The sequence below is a fragment of the Micrasema longulum genome, unplaced genomic scaffold, assembly GCF_059751315.1.
Source record: "Micrasema longulum isolate JH-2025_06_02 unplaced genomic scaffold, ASM5975131v1 h1tg001106l, whole genome shotgun sequence".
In the NCBI taxonomy this organism is placed as follows: domain Eukaryota; kingdom Metazoa; phylum Arthropoda; class Insecta; order Trichoptera; family Brachycentridae; genus Micrasema; species Micrasema longulum.
In genome coordinates this window covers 344,822-363,517 of record NW_028278294.1, presented here as the reverse complement: position 1 = coordinate 363,517, position 18,696 = coordinate 344,822, and the positions used below count along the sequence as shown (strand labels likewise).

Below are 18,696 nucleotides of genomic sequence, written 5' to 3'. Positions count from 1 at the left end.
GATGTTTTTGATCAAAAGACCTTTGTGTTCAAAGCCTCTGAAATAGTAAGCAGGGGCGTGCCGCTGATACTAAATCATCTGGTAAATTAATCTGATGAGTTTCATGTGAAAATTAAAATTTTAGAGGTTATATTAATATACATAACAACGTTTTTTATATCCCACTTCACCCGTTTACTTGAGAGAGCTCTTCTAACCTCTATCACAGCATGGGCTGTCTCTTCGTTCTAATAACGTAAAGACCTATTCAATACCCTCTGACCGCTCTTAACGCTTTTGCCTTCTCTTTCCCAGTAGCAGCTACTCGATTGTGGAATAATCTATCCCTTTACGTCAGAGGCCCCTTCTTTATTCACATTCAAATCACGATTGAAATGTCACTATCTGAATATTTGAGGTTTTCCTTTCTCCTCCCTCTTTTCTTTCCTTTTCATCCCCTCCTCTCTTAATGGTAAAATTAAAATATTTAGTGGATTTCTAATTCCAAAAAAAAAAGAGAATCTACACTTGTTTTGTTTTATAATGAAAATATTCTAATATACTAACAGTAGGTTCACATACTACTAATTTTGACAAATCGAACGATTTGGGTCGGTAAGGAGAAATTCTCAGTATTTAAAGTATTTAAGTATATTTAAAAGAGTATTGTGTAATTAAATATAATTGAACAATGTTTGAGTATGTCGAAATGCTTGCTTTACTTCACAAAAGTCAACAGATGGAAGAGTTGAGGAAATGTGGATGTTCAAACCTGGGCAGAATGGTGAATATTACACAGTGTGTAAAGTGGCCACTTAAACCAGCCAATGACAGGTCAGAAGCCCTGTAAATGCCTAGACTTCCATATTCCCTTCTCAAAAACGTTTCCCCTCTCTGTTGAAATAAATTTAAATATAATTGAATTGAAATCGCGGAGAAAATAAGTATAAATTATGGCATTTAGACTACCCGAAAAATATTTACAAATTCAATGAATTTAATGAAATTTTCTCTTTTAAAAATAAATACCTTTCTGAAAATTATGCCCTATCACCGCAGACAAACCGAGTTGTGGAGCGATGGAATAACCTTCCCGAGAAAATGACTAGAGCACCCTCGGCTAATGAATTTTCTAAACATATTTTCTATTTTTAAAACACAGTAGATTAGATGTATACGCATTAGCTAAATAGCTTAGTTACTTGGTGTATAAAATAAGAATAATAATTAAAAGCACCGGCACCAACTTCATTGGAGAACGAAATGTGACTTGATAGACATACAATATCTTAAATGGTCATTATGATTGCTCCCAGCAAGAGATATATATTATCAATTCAATCTCAACACACATTTTACATAAGATGTCAATCATAGTCATCATTGGCTATCAATTCCCTTCAATAGGGAAATATAACTTTTTTTGAAATTTGAAATTTGAAATTAATACGGGTCTATGAAATACTGTAGAGTAAAAAAAAAAATTTTTTTGTATTCGTAATTTTAAATTCTCGCGAAAACGGTTCATTGCACTGGCCACGCCCCTAATTCATCACGATTCGGTTAATTGTTGAACTTTGTTTGTGACCGTTTAAATTTAAATAGAACATCGTAGCGAATCTTGACGTCACAATTTTTTAAGCCAAACATGTCGCGTTTTTATTTTTAACAATAACAAAGACATGTTTTTTAACAATTTCATTTAAAAAAATTCTACGAAAACCTTTGTTCACAATATTCATATTGATTTTGAAAATACAGTATTTTACTTTTTTTATAAAATAGTTTATTTAAATACCTTATCCCACCTTAATCCCGAGAAAAAATCATCTCCAGACTGGCTTAAAACTGGAATAACTTGCCAAACATAATACAGGTATTCTATAAACCCTGTCACATCCGAAACCACAATGATCAGTATAAGCAAGAAGACATATTGTCATATTAAAATATTTCTTTAGAACGAATAAAATTTACAAAAATAAAATATTAAGCGAGAGGGGCGCGGAAGTGCGGTCGGCGGTGTATCAGACTCCCCCCTCTCCCTCCTCGTTTCTCCCCTGCAGTAGTGAGCAACCATTTGTTTTTTTTCTATATTTTATTTTTTAAGATTACAGTCGTTTTAAAAATTTATTTTGATGTGCCAATATGTCTTCTTGCTCATACTGATTATCGTGGTTTCGGAATGTCACAGGGTTTAAAGACCACCCTGTATATTCCACCACCATCATATTCTTTTTTTGTATCTCCTTTGTTTTGTTGTATATTTCTTTTTCGCATACGTTTTGAAACTTAAAATATCTGTATATATACTTAATAACTCATTTTAATGTTTTAATCTCTGACTATATTGAGTACATTTTGTAATGTTTTTTTTGTCTTTGTTTCTAAAATGAGTCTGCCGCCTCTGGCGCGTGGGCGGAACATAGCGTGCCAGGGGAAGGAACTGTGAATACGGGAAGTATAGTAGTGTTCTCCAATCTTGGCTTGTCTTTTCACTTCCTCCCGTTTATTTACGGAGAGCGTTTGAAGGCTCAGCGGGGCACCTGCCCTAAGATTAAGTAATAAATAGTTAAGCGCCAGCCGCTTTTCCGGAACAGTACAAACAACAGGATTCTAATCCCCGCGTCATAAAATGTTTTACGATCTAACTTGGGAATACTTTTTATGTTTTTCGTGATTCGCGCCTAATGGTGCATAAGACACTGCGGCTATGGCATCGATAAAAACAAGTTATCAGAAGTATAAATTACGTGAAATGAAAATGATAAATCCGCAAAAAATCGCAAAAAAATAATCCCGTTACCAATGTATTTTTTGTAATCTTTTAAAAGCTTAAAATCGAGCAAGAGCTTTGATGAAATTTATTGCATCAGAGAGGGAAAACATTTTTGAGAATAGAATATGGAAGTCTAGGCATTTATAGGGCTTATTTATTTATTTATTATATATACGGCATAAGCCAATTACAACAGTTACATGAAGAAACATCAATGCAAGAAACTGAATAAAAAGAACATAAAACTATTTGGCAAAGACAAACAAGGGCAAAACAATAATTGTATACAATATATTTAAAAAAACGAAAGACCTAAAACTTTGAGCTATGCCAATCCAACTTCATCCCACACTGTTTAGTCGCGAAGAGATCTACGAAAAGCCGGAAGATCTATCCCAAAAAATTCCAAGTCGCGTGATGAATTGACTAATCTACACATTCTGGACATTGCATTGGGGCATAAAAACCAAAGTTGCTCTTAGAAGATTTTATAAATAGCAGATTTTGACTTCTGGTGACACGGTTGGGAATATGAAAAGAAATTGATTGCAACAGACATGGGACATCACTTAAAGCATTACGTATTTTGAAAATGCATATAAGGTCCATCTAAGTTCTACGTCTCTCCAATGAAGACAGATTAAGAGATTGCTCTATTTCAAAATACGAATAATTACCCCTTTGTAATCCGAGCAACCATGCCACTTTTCTTAGAAAACGTAATGCCAAGATCCTTTATTGACGAAACCATTGAAAGGGAAGTATTTTTTAGTTTGTAGTTGAATTGTATAGGTTTTTTTCGTCGCGAGAAAGATATTATTTTACATTTGTCAATGTTAAGTTGAAGACAATTGATGTCGCACCATTCATTAAAGCAATTAATATCATAACATTATTTTGGTATGTGTATTTTTGTACATACACAAATCTGGATTTCTCCCGAGGGGGAGTAGGTATATATTTTTTTTATCAATATTCCTACAGAGATGAGGTAGAATTTTTTCAAATTCAGGATTATCGATATTCGAGCGTTTACAGGGCTTATGACCTGTCATTGGCTGGGTTGAGTGGCCACTTTACGTTTTTATAACATTTTTACACTCTTTTCGATTTTTACCTGAGAATTGCCATCTACTTAAAAATACTAGCCCCGGATTCTGATTTTATTCCCAGGCACTAATAATAAATATAAAAAAAACATTCAAATCAGGCGCCAGTCCAAGGACTGTTAAATATAGGAGTGTAAAAATACTTTTAAATACACATAAATGACGATGTCATAACACCAACCAAAAATGCTGACATATATAAATATAATAGAAGACATGAACAACACTACCACATTAAAAAAGTATGATAAATGCAGGACAGTTAAAAACACTTTACAATGGTTTTAAACAATAGTCTTACTACTTGAAAAATTACATTGGAGATAAATTGAAAAACCCCATGAATACTTCACTAACCAGACGAGACATAACATGACTTGACCTTATAAAATGTTTATAAACCTTAACGGGTTTTTAAAGTTAAAATTATTTTTTTTAATCAAAAATTAATAAATATTTGATATCAATGGGAATCGAACGTGAATAACCTTCCGTATAAAATGTTTATTTTTAGAAAAATTAAGTGTGTAAATAAAAAAATCATATGTTTAATTCAAAGGTGTCAATTTTTTCTAGAAGTATCACACGTTTTTTGGTAGGAGTTCAATTTAGTTCGCGAGTTGATCACGTAGAGGGTAGATTTCTTTAATTGTTCCCTATGGAAAAGGAGCAATGGCATTGTGCAACCGAATCAAGTAGTCTCAAGGGGCACTTTAACTGGCCAGTTTACAGATACTTTGGTCAGGGAAATGTTCCCGTAGACTGGGACTGTAAAAGATTTAGTTACAGCTATTTAGAAAATATAATTACAAGTCAAATAAACTAGTAAATGGAAGAAAAACGAAGAAAGCGCATCGGTCGTTTTTGGGCGAAGATAGTTTGTAAACGACGCTTGTCACGCAAAATGTTTTAGCATGTTACTTCTGATGCGACTGTTATAGATTACCCAACACTGGTCTAAGCATTTGCTTAGCCATACCTATCATTTGTAAGAATACTTTTTTTTTTTAAGTATCAACCCGCTAAGCTTGTATTTTAAAGGCTTGTCAGCAGGTGGAAAAGAGAGGATTTGGGAGGAAATCATAAAAAAAACACCAACACCTAGGCCAATTGAGAAAAAATATTTCTCGATTTTTTTCTTGCAACTGGAGGGAATCATACCAAATATAACGAGATCTTAGTGGCTATGTCAGGATATGATCCGCTGCCCGATTTGAGATGAATTCATCACAGTTAATTAGAATTATGCTCTCGAACTTCAATTTCAATTTTGAATTCGAACCACCTAATAAAATATTCACCTCAAGCACTCACTCTCAAAACTCAGAAGTTTTCTTGTTTTGTGTTTTGGTAAGGTGCCAGGATTCGCGCCTATATAACTGGCATTATATAGTATATGAGAGCACTCGGACATATTTAAACTGCCTTTGTTTTCAAGCAATGCAACATACCGCACAGCTTTGGCCCGCATGAGTCGGTATTTCATGATACTCTCCCAGATTTTGCGATTAATCTCTTAGGTATATATCTTAATTAACAAGTACACGTGCTCAGCTTATTTTGTATTGTTTTGTAGGTATACTTGACAAGATTTAAAAATAAAACAACAACAAATGTAATTCCGTATGCTTTGTGTAGTTCTATAATTGAAGATTATTATGCACGTGAAATTGTATCGACTAAAATATCTACAATACCGCCATTTTGTCTTTATTCGACGGAACTAAGAGACGCGGGATTAACGCAGGAGGAGGCGAAAATGCTATCCAGGAACAATAAAACTATGCACAGTAATGGAACACCTTTTAAATCAGTATTTTATGTCATCCTTCCCGGGATTCAACCCGGGGATGGGTAGGCGATTGCGCCAGCAACTGAACTACGAAGCGGACTCCCTTTTGTTTATTTTATCGAGTCGGAGTTACCCATCCAGGATTCTAGTTCGGCTATACGTTATTGCATCATAGTGTAATATTATGGGAAATATTTATTATTGCATCAATGATAAAATTTGACACGTCAATAGACATTTTTGCTTTAACTCTACACTGCCTATTGTAAACGATCTGCTACATCGGTATGTATCGGTATAATCGGAGTATAAAAGTGATTTCAAACATTTTCATCTCTCGATAACAAGTGATTTTTTTAAGCAGATTTTCCTGCCATTAACTCATTTATCCTTAGCAGTGATCGGAACTTTTTAAATCAAAATTTAAATGTAGACTATATAATTGCACAATTTTATCATATCCTTGATACTGCCATTGAGTCATCTGTGCCTAAAACTAAATTCATAGCAAGTCATTTTCCTAAATGGTTCAATAAAAAACTTATTGAAGCTATACTACATAAAAAGATTGCTTATAGTAATTTTAAAAGGTTTCATGACATTAAAGATTATGAAGAATTTTCAAAATTGAGAATTTTGTCTAAGCAGCTCTCTAAAACCTGTTATCAAGACTGTATAAGTAAATTTGAAGTCGACGCTGCATCTAAGCCTCAACATATTTTTTAATTTTCCAAGATTCTTAACAATAGGGAATCTGGAATTCCGTCCACAGTGTATTACAAACGCAAAATGGCAGACACACCACAGGAAGTTGCACAATTTATTTGCTGATTACTTTAGCCGTGTTTATAGTTCTACTTCTAATTCTAGGTTACACAGTATTGATAATACAGATTAAATTGATTTTAACGACTGTGTATTTACTGATTCTGATGTAAAAAACGGAATTTGTGCCTTAGATCCAAAAAAGAGCGCTGGGCCAGACAATATCCCTACACTTCTTCTTATACAATGTTGTCCCTCTTTAACTGGTCCACTTACAAAAAATTTTAACCTGTCCTTGAAGACTGGAAACTTTTCTAAGAAATGGTAGATCTCATACTTAAGCCCCATTTATAAAAAAGGAGCTAAAACTGACGTTTCCAATTACCGACCCATTTGTATTCAGTCAGCCATTCCAAAGTTACTGGAATCTGTTTTGCTAACTAAGTTCACCAATGAAATTAGTAAAGTTATCACTCCGTTACAACATGGTTTCATAACTGGTAGATCAACTCTTACAAACCTCATGTTGCATCAGAATCAGTTAATCACATCAATGGGGAGACGTCATCAAAATGATACAATTTATACTGACTTTAGTAAAGCGTTCGACAAGGTTTCTCATACAATTTTAATACACAAACTTAGTTCATTGGGAATTACTGGTAATATCTTGGAATGGTTTAAAAGCTACCTGTCATCAAGGAAAATCTTAGTAAAAGTATTCGGTTATAACTCGTATCAGTTTGAGGCATCTAGTGGGGTACCCCAAGGCTCCCCCCTGGGACCAGTACTGTTTTCTTTGTTTGTTAACGACATTGTGTCGATATTTGAGAAAGTAGACATTCTTCTCTTTGCCGACGATCTTAAAATTTCAAAAACTGTTACCTCTGATACCGATTGTGGAGTTCTTCAGTCTAATTTGGTAAGGCTGTACAACTGGTGCCAGAAAAATGAACTCTACTTAAATGTCGACAAGTGTTGTGTAATATCATTAACAAGAAATAAAAAAAACCCATAATATTCTATTACAACATTAATAATATCAATCTGGGAAGAGTTACACAAATAAAGGATTTGGGGATATTTTTTGACGAAAAATTGACATTTATTCCTCACATTGATAGATGGTATATATATATCAATAAAACGATGAAATGTCTTGGATATTTGCAGCGAACTGTAAAGGATTTTAATTTCATCACTACCCTCAAAGTGCTATTTACTGCCTTGGTCAGAAGTAATTTAGAATTCAATTCAACAATTTGGTCACCTTATTACAATGTTCATATTTTAAAGTTAGAAAGAGTACAACGTAAATTCCTTAGATTCATTAATTACAAACTTAATATACCCACTGAAAATATTGATTACGATAATTTATTATGTACACTAAATATGTCAACTCTTTGTAAGAGAAGAATTATAAATGATTTATTAAATTTATATAAAATAGCAAATGGCGTATTGGACGTCCCGGAATTAACTAGTGTTATCAGCTTTAAAGTACCTGTTCGAAATACTCGGCAGCTAACGTTATTTTTTTAATTTCCTGGCAGTCACAATTATTGTTACAATTCACCAATACCTAGACTACACCGGCTAGGTAACGAGTATGGTGACGTTGAAATATTTCGTCTGTCTTTAAATAAATATAGGTTAAGTATTCAAAAGGTTATAAATTAATTTGTATAAAATTTCTTAATATTGTTCTTTATTTACAATTTTTTTTCTCATGTATCTCTATAATAATGTACAAAATTAAATGTATTTATGTGTGTATGTTTTCATATGTTAATTTATTAAATATTTTTCTATGTACCCTATACCTATGTTGGTACATTTCCTGATTTTTACTTATTATTGTATCTTTTAGCTTTTCTTAAGTAATCTTTAATTTTAACTAAATTTACATACTTATGTTTCACTGCTGCACTTGAATGTAATTTCTAATATATGTAAAGGCCTGTAGGGCGTGTAAATGAATAAATAAATAAATAAATTATATCGTTTACATACTAGCTTTTATAATGTATTTAAAAAATCGCTAACAGGGTAAAATTGTTCGATGAATTTTTTCTTAAAGGTCAGTTGCAATTTAGCTAATATTTTTTTATTTGAAGTTGTAAATGTTTCCGCAACTTTCATTATTAGATAAAAATATTTTAATAATAAATGTTTTATCTTGTTTTCCTTATATTCTTATAATGTTTAACTTTGTATGACCGACGTAGCATATTGTTTACATACCCAATATATGAAAAAGATTTTTTTTCAAAAAACATTATTTTTCCTAGTATCTACATCAGATAAAACAAACACAAATATACATTTTTGGTTAGTTTTTAAAATTGGCAGTGAATGGTTAAAATGCGTTTTGTTATTAAATCGTCCATCTATTGTCAAATAGCTAAAGCATTTACAAATATCTGCTTCTCAAACTGTCTAAGACTGGATTGTGAAGTTTATAGTTTGTGCACCAACAATAGATGGCGTTACTAACCAATAGTTTTCACATGAATAAAATAAGATTGTGTTAATCTGTAAATTCTGTAGAGGGCTGCATTATGCGAGTTCGACCACTTTTCGACTGTATGAAATAATTTAATAATAAATTTTTAAAACAGGGCAATACAACTGTTTACTGTAATGATATATATGATACAGTTTTAATATTAAAATAAATAAATATTATTACAAACATTGCAGGCGCGCATTATTTGATTTTAAAATATATATATTTCTCGTCAATTAGCAGTATTATAGCCATGACATATGCAACTAATATATCAAACGAATGAATATTTAAATATAACATTATTAAAAACTTGTTAATATAAGGCTTAAAATAATACAATTGCTTGTAGTCATACTTGCGTAATATGAGTGCACATTATCGTGCGTTTTTAAAAAAGTAAAATTATTAAAATATTTTGAAAGAGTTAGGTTATGGTGCTTAGACCCAAACCAAATCGGAAAATATGTAATTGCCTACATTTTCCATATTCACCCCCACTCATGGAAAATCCAAGGATTTACCGATTGTTTCCGAGGGTATGCGGAGGAATACGAATGCGACCGAAGTCGCAGAGCGAATATCAATTCCTTATTTTATTTCAAAGCTTTTCCATGTCGACTATTAAAGCCTGATGAAGGTGCGCGGATTAAGAAGCTGGAGAGAAGTTTTCTCTAAAACGTTATCATTCGTTTTTATTTGACGCTGGTACCTTCAAGGCGACAAAATATTGTAACGCAAGGCACCAAATGTCACGACGCATGCGTGAATTACGTCACTGAACATTACGTAAACTCGCAGCTCGTGACTTTCTTCAGTTGATAGTCGCCATCTTGCATTGTGCTTTTCGGGCTAAATACATGGAAAAAAGGTTGTAGTGCGCGTTTCGCGTCCGTTCTCCGCGAACATTGACATAGTTAGTTTGTATTTTAGCTTTACGTATGATTTTTCGTAGTTCGTCAATGAAGCGTAAACTTTTAAAAATGGAATATTTAGTGTCTTGTGTTGCCTTTGCTCTGCTATTTTTAGCTCATATTATTCCCTCGGAAGCCGCAGGTAAGAAATTTGGATTATAATTCGATCATAAACCTTCGCTGTTAATGTCAAATGATTCCCGACCCATCCCAGCCAATAATTTAATTGAAAAATGCAATCCGTCAAATGTCAGTCATCTGTCACGACATGTGTCACTTTTCTGCTATCAACACTATTTCGAGATCCATTTCGATAGGAACGTGTCTAAATGTTCTAATTCTGATGTTTATTCGGTAATTTACTTTACTTAAACGCCATTGGACTTAGTTTCGATTTTAGTTCGTAACGATTTTTCTTATTTCAAGGCCTTGGGGTTGGAAGACAGTAGAGATATCACTGAACACTTCATTGAGCCATCAGTCCATAGTGAAATTATATGTTTGACGCTAAACAAAGTTCATTTCCTGCATTAAAACCATTATATTTCCGTATGTCTATTTATAATTCGTCCGCTATAAATATATCTACCAATGACAGGAGTTTGACACCCATTTTTAAATATATTATTGGAAATTTCAAAGTTACAACTCAATATTTTTCATTATGCGTCATAAAAAGTTCCAGAAATATATTTAAACTGACACATGTTTTTTGACACTTACCTACAATCAGTCATTTTCATTAAAAAAAAATCAAAACCATTATTCTTTGGAGGTTAGAATTAGAAAACACTAACTTCTTCGAGTAAAAAGTATTTAAGCATAAAAAAAGAGATATAGTGTTTGTTATTATCTACTGAATTTTCAACCTCGCCAGTATGTTGTGTATAATATTACTTGTGCCATTTTTATTTTGCCACCTTCATACGAAGAACATGTGAATCTACACCGATTACCTAGTCTTTTATATGAAACTATAATATCATTGATAAATATTCATTTTACTTCTACCATTACAGTGAATTATATTAAATGAAGGTTTTACTGGTATTCTAAATATATATTTACCTTGATCTAAAGATACTAATACTTTTGTCCGTATTGATTTTTATTGCACGTTTCATAATACAGACTTGAATATAAATAAATACTCGCAAGATTCAAAAATTGCTTTTGAAATTTAAACCATTCCTTCACATTTATTTGTAATTGACATGAGAGGTTTTCTATGTGCAAATCCAATATTTAGAGATACTTCTGATATTACTCCAAGTATGCATTACTAACTAAAAAAAAAAATTATTACGGGCTGTTCGTAAAACTGAATATGGATTAAAACATTTTAATTTATTGGCCTCAAATCATATATATACAACACATAAGTATTTAACATGATACACATATAAATATTGATGACCTTCAGTACAATATTATATCAAATTAAGAAGGCCACAGTATTGCAATTTTATTTAAATTTATACATACAGTTACTTGAAATGATGTAGGTATGTGTACAGATTATTCATTAATTGTAACATTACAATTTTTGCTATCAATTTGAACTTCCAAGTACAAATATTTTAATTTTATGTCAACATTGTCACACATATCTTAATATTACTTATAATGTAATGTTATTAATACTTGTACATTCAAAACTCATGAAAAAAGTCATTTTATGTTATTCTAAAATCTTCCGTAAATGAATACTGAAAATATACTTTTGGAAGTATTATGCAATTATTTTGTTCTACGCCCAAAATGTTTAGATAATTATTCTTAGAACCTTTAGTTCTTTGGCATAGATCTTTCTGCCTTTAAATATTCAAAATAATTATGTGAATTTCTAGGATTCATGTGTGAAATGGGACTCAAAGTCTTATTTACAATTCAATTCTGATAATTGACGATTATATTCTTAAATAATTGATAGTTTGTATGTCAAATAATACAACTGATAAGTATGTATTAGTATTATGTTTATTTATTTATTGAATTGAATTGCTATTTATTTCAAATGTACTCAAGTAATATTTATCACAAGTTGTATTGACTTATAAATATACTTATTATGATAACAATGAAATCAATAAAACATTTTGTTTTGATATTACAAACAGAATATGCAAATTGATATCTTGAACAAACACAACACCTATATGTTACTCAGTGAACGTGAAATTAGCAAGATAGACATGTTGTTTATTTAGTGTTGTAATAACTGCAATAGTCTAAGCAAAAGGAAATTGCTTTTAGTCAGTTTAATGCACCAGGTCCAATATATTTACTAATTTGGCGGAATGTATAAACAAATCTAGTTTAAATTTATTTGTTGATTTAGTTCATTAATATCTACGAAAACCTCTATAGGAAAGAGTTTTCTTAACATTTCCTTCCATATTTTATTTTATTGCATATTATTACTGAAACTAATCATTTTTGTTTCACATATTAAAAGTTAATCAGATTATATTTGTCTTTTTTTTACATTGTGACAATTCATAAGTTTTTATTTGTTTTATCATTGACATAATGTTTGATGTGATTAATTATATTAAATATTTATTTCTTTAACTTAATCTTTAGTCTTATCTTTCACTTAATCTTTATTATTACTTAAATTGATTTAATTAAGGTACACACTTATTTTATATAATTTATAAAAGATGGTGGAGTTCTATAATTGAGGATATGTATAAAGAATGTTAGCAATGCTTATTTAAAAATTCTATGTATTTTATGTATCCTTGTTGATTTTCCAATAAAAAATATATATATGAGGGAAATAATACCTTAAGAAAATTTAATTTACATCTAAATCGCAAACCAGTAAAATGTTACATTTTCTTATACGTGTACGTGGTCTCATCTCAAAAGAGATGACCACGTACAGGTATAAGAAATGACTTTTTGAGAAGAGTCTAATAACTTTTAAGCATTTACAGGGCTTATGGCCTGTCATTGGTTAAGTTAACTCATCATGCAAACTTTTTTTAGAGAATAATGTCTTTTTTTTATTTGTATACTATAGGATCTAAAATTTACAGTTTCCTTATTTTTTTGTGGCTTTCTTTTTACGTGGGGTGTTCTAGCAAGTGTCGTGTTTTTTTAATATTTTTTATTTATATTTACGCATTTTTATGTTGCATGTTATACATATACAAGTTAGTCTGTTAGTATATAATATTACACTATCTACAACATATTTACAACTTAATTCCATTAGTTACGCAAAATTGTATACACAGATTTATTGGGTGAGGGCAGGAGAGTTATGATGTTGGTAGGAAGTGGAATGCAAATATTGGAGAGGTCTGAAAGGAATCCAGGATAACATACAGTTTCGTTCCATCTGTCACATTGACATTTTAAAAGTGACAGTTGTATTTTGACAAAATAACCATACAAAAAGAACGGAATTACGATTAATGATGAATGTCAAAGTCGTTATTTAGTTTTGGAACTCGCTAATTTAAGGTTTTTTTTTCTGTAAATTAATCGTTGTTGCTACTTTTTAAATTTTATACTAATTCATTTCTTTTTTTAAATTCTGTATAGAATTTAAGCATTTCAACTTTAAACAATGATGGGCCTCAATATGAAATACTTCTGTTGGCTTTTCTAGCAACAAAATTGTAGTTTTTCATTTATTTTTTAATCTTTAAATTAATTCTATTAATTTTCATCGGGATTTTAATCGCTTGTTGTGGAGATGTGTTGACCATAATGTTTAATAGCCGATAGTAGTTGAAATTATAATGACCTATGTTTTTTGTGAACTCCCATGGTTTTCATTATATATTTGTACAATTTTCGTATACAAGTCCTTGTACTTGCACGAAAATACGATCGTTTAAAGTTTGTACCGAAATAATGTATAAAAAATTTATCGAGATTTTAAAAGTATGCATAAACTGTTTTTTTTGTTTTTTATAATGTATTATGTTTTTTTTTATGCATTTTACTATAAATGTTACAAATACACTATCACATAAACAAAATAATCCCACAAAGGCATTGTATGTGTGGGTATACATTAAAAAAATAAATAATTAAATATACTCCATAAAAAAACAAATTTTCAAAAACCTTTCTTTTTAGGATTTATTGATTTAATAACCATAAAGTGTAGTTTATTGTGAAGTTACGCGTGGTAGCACATTCATTTATCTAAAATCATTTATTTAACACATCTAGATATAATAATAATCTTCAATAATAATCATTATCAAAGTTTTTAGGAAATTGAGATTGTATGTATTTGGTATTTTATGCTGTATAAATATTAAAATATGTAGTTTGTTTTTTTAACATTTGAGATGTATTTATTAGAGTAAGTTGATTAAAAAGATTACAATAATCTTATTAGATAGCATTAAAAAACACTTTTTTTTGCTAGATATTGCCTTCTTTCTTGGAAGGGCAGAATAGATATCGAACATTTTAAAAAGTGCTTATATTAAAACATAAATGTTTGTTGATAAAAAAAGAAGAGAACGAAAGTTTATGCCATTCGTATAACATTTTTAAGTAGAATTTTAATTACTTCGCGGGTGGGTGGACGACATGAACAAAAATAAAGAAACGTAAATAATATGATGCAATTTCCATTATGTACAGAGATAATCGAACGCAGACATACATAGAATCCATTATTCTTCCAACTTCATACAACTTGTTATCATGCATGCCCTTTGATTTTGTAGACTTTTGATTTATCTGATGATGTCAAGTCTTCTCTAACCGTCTTTATCTTATCTTTTACTTCACACTCGCCATATGTAATAATACTTTCTAACCCGGTTAACCATTTTTCATCATCAAGGTGATCAGTCTTGCGCTTCAGGGCTGGTATTCCAAACGCTCTGGCGGCCGTATTATCTCGTGTATTTTGTATGCAAAATTAACTGTTTTCTCGTGCTGCGAGAGTGGTTCAGGACGCACCCTAGCCAGTAGAATATTGCAGTGTAGAACCACCTTTAAAACTAATATTTTACATCCATTCTGCCAGGAATCGATCCCAGTGCCTCGATTATGAACGCTATCTTCATCTGTATATATCGAGACGGTAACTTAACTTCTGTAGTATCTGTATCTTACCTCGGTATGTTCTACCTACTTGTCATATCGACATCATATGATCGAAACAAGCCAATAAATGACCGCAAACAATTAGTCCGCATTCCTTACGTAATTAACATTTAAAATAGTTCTCATTTATATTTTATATGGGCTTATGTGATAGAAAGTGCCCACTTCAAAGGGATTATAAACTCCAATAAATCCCAATTCAAGCAAAAAAGCTTGCTGGAACATGATTTTTATGTGACATTTAACCATTTCCAAAACGATATGCTTAACTATCGTCTGCATTTATCTACTGAGGTAGTACTGAGCGATTACAAGGCCGACTCTCGATACGTTCTCTCAGAAATATAGTAAAACAGATGTAAAAAATATAATAAGTAAATTATTTTTTACAGTGGTAACTTTCTAACGCCTAGATACTCTTATATGTTAATAGTACAGAACCTACCGACATTATTTTCGCATCTAGGCGTTCGTTTTATTAAACTTACGTAAATGTTGGAATTTAATTCGACTTCAAAATTTACTTATTTCTCTCATATTTTTTTCTCTCTAAAAGTGCCAACCTCAAAACGATTAAACATTTTGATAAAGCATAATTAAAGGAAAAATTGATTGGTGGAACAAAAATTTTGACTCTTTTAATGCGTAGATACACGTATCGAGAGGTTCTAGACCCGTCGGTATAAACCGATGTACTTACATCAAAATTTGGTATCGGTAGTAGATCTTTGTAGTCGGTCGGGAGACTTTTATCTTCAACTATGACGTCATACTGAAGCTATGTCATTTTAGAGGGTAGATATATGTACCGCGACGTACGCTTCCCCCTATTTCATATCGATGTACCTACCGAAAACTTAAAGGTGGGGTGTCGATAGTATATCTTTGTAATCGCTAGAGGGAATTTATCTTCAACTATACCGTCAAGGTGAAGGTATGAAGTATTTATAAAACAAACAAACCATCATGCCGTTTCCCCGTAAGGGCGGCAAAGAGAATAGAACGCCATATCACTCTATCTTTGCATACAGACCTCGCTTCCTCTATATTCATGCATCTTCTCATGCGCGCACGCCGATTATTCCTACTTTTGACATGTCCATCTTTATGTATTTGATTCCACCATAATCGAGGCCCAGGACCTCGAGAATAGTAGGCCATTCTTGAAGTGCACTTATCTCCAGTCGATTTCCTTTTGCAGGATCTTTACCCAAGAGCAGCCATCAATTCGAAAGCATTCGTGCAGGATTCTGGTTCTATTTCACTCACAGAATTGTATTCCTAATCTGTCCAGACACAAAGAATTTTCCTTATTTATTTTTTAATTTCCTTCGTCAAGATTTTCCGATTTTTAAATAAACACGTTGTGTTTTAAATCATTTTATTTCTAACGTTGTATTTTTTTAACGTCAACAATTCCGTTACATTTATTTTAATATTAATTAAGTGTTCTGCAGAACCTAATTTATGACCGAAATAAAATATTATATTTTCCATGATCTTCGCATCTCTCTACCCCTGCACGCCTGTCTTTTGGGATTTTCAGTTTGGAAAAAGATAAATGGCTTTCCAGTTATTTTATCAATTATCCCGTTCTTCTACCCTACGCTTTTACGTCAAAAGTATATTAGGCCCTCGCGCTGTCTACCGATTTCAGTATACAATAATTATCCATCAAACATTCGGGGCAAATCGGCCGTGCTCGTCTCCTGTAATCCAACTTCGACCAATAAATCCACACTTCAACTTGAGGTTCATTGTTAAACTGAAGGGGGGTTCGCTTCAAATAGCCACAAGTGAATAATTATTCGTTAGTCAATCAAAACTTTTAAATTTGTGGCATTCCTAGCACAATTCTTCTTCTAACCCGTTTCCGCGAATGGTGGATAAGGGCATCAGAAGATTGCATCGAACTTAGATAATTTATTACATTAAAGCAACGTCCTTAATTAAATCTTTCAAATTAGTAATATTTCTTATATAATTACCATAGAACTAAGAATAGTCCAGAAACCGCATACGCACATCAAACAGAAGGCGACTCAACTACTCATAAATGAGTAGGTTTACGTTTTGACCGATTAGTTTCATTGTAGACGTCGCTCAGTACGCAACTCCTGATTTAAATTCAACTATGCCGTGTTGTGTCCTTTTAAAGTTTAGAAAAACTGCTAGGATCTTAAAGAAAAAGGATCACATTTCATCTGTAATTTGCAAATGAATGTGTATATAACAAATGCATTACTTAAAAATTGAATTATTTTTCCATCTGTCAGATTGTCGAAGAAACAAAATGGAAATTTCGTTAGTGTTGCCAGAGTAGAATTCTTTTTACCCTACTTTGCTCATCTAATAAAAGAACTAATCAAAGAACTAATAAAAATTAGACCTTGGATTAAACAACGCCGTGGGGGACATTTGAATGACATTATCTTTAAAACATCAAATATTATTTGACATGATATAAAAATATCCGTTTTATGTCAAATAAAATTTGTTTTATATTTTAAGTTCAAAGTTCATTGATTCAATTACTCTCATTAAATGACCCTTTACTTATCTTCTCTGTTGTGGCAATCAATGTTTCCGCGTGCACAATAAAATTTTAGAGAAATTAACAGATTACTTTTTTTACCTTACATTTGTGTTATGATTTTTTTTCCCATCAAGCAACATTACCCGGCGACTTCACGAATACGCGCGGCGAAAGTAAGCCGGAGTGGGGGAATTATTGGACACAGTCTGATGTATTCAAATATGATGCTACGCTCCTTCTGGACTATTCTTAATTCTATGATAATTACATTAAGGGTCAGATATTAGAAACGTCACTTCCCATAATTTCAACAAGGGCAATATTACTGAAGATTGAACTGTAAATTGTACACGGAAAGCTAGGTAAATCTATGCGATTAAAATCTTTATTTTTATTTTTATATCCCATAAGAAATAAATACGGGAACTTGGATAAATACACGCGAAAAACGCTTTTCTGTCATGCTCTATGCACCAGGGGCGAATGCTTCTTATAATCGATTACATGCAGCTTACCATATTTTTTTGACATCGTAAGTAATGTTTTATAATACTGTAGTATTATTAGGAAAAAACACATCACCAAATATATATATTACTTTTCTTGGGTAAGTAAATTGATATATTCCTTTATTCCATACAGCGACCAGTTGCGCCTCTATTGGCCAAAATTATTACTCCTAGATTACACACTTTAAAATCACTAATTCAAATACGTCTTTAACCTAAAACTATAGAATCTCGTTCGAAAAATTACACTTGCGATTACAGTAAAATCTTGCAGCTTTCATTAATGCAATTTAGTCTTTTAATACTTTTTCATAAGGGCTAGTATTCTTTAAAATACATCAATTTGACTTACGACAATCTAAGGGAGGTGACAATATACGCACTCGTTATGTGTGAGAAAGAGATAACGAATATATTTTGTATGTCTTAACACGAAAGTTACAATAATAAGTAAGTAATTTATCATACTTATGTTTCGGTGGTTTGAAAGTAAATTTGCTTTAAAATAAATTAATATATTGATATTTTGATCGAAACGAATTGATATCCATAATATAGTATAAATCCTTTAGTGGGTTTAAAAAAAAACAAAGATTCCCTAATTGTTTTTTGATTGTAATTCGTTTTTGTGCATACGATAAGAGTTGAATATTGTAGGTTATTCTTCAGTATCCATTTAAACTTTTAAAATTTATTTAGAGTTATGATAA

At 31.5% G+C, this 18,696-nt stretch overlaps 1 protein-coding gene across 2 annotated transcripts in view; it reads left to right on the top strand.

The window, feature by feature from the left end:
• The first annotated feature begins 9,461 nt into the window (after positions 1-9,461).
• Positions 9,462-18,696, top strand: part of Bsg (immunoglobulin domain-containing protein Bsg) — a 109,619-nt gene continuing 100,384 nt past the window's right edge. The window contains exon 1 of one of the 2 annotated variants that reach the window (XM_088233451.1): positions 9,462-9,992. In XM_088233451.1, the coding sequence (XP_088089577.1) occupies positions 9,878-9,992 (115 nt within the window). In that variant the 5' untranslated portion in view covers positions 9,462-9,877. The remainder of the gene's footprint in view (positions 9,993-18,696) is intronic. The other variant, XM_088233450.1, reaches the window with a different exon arrangement.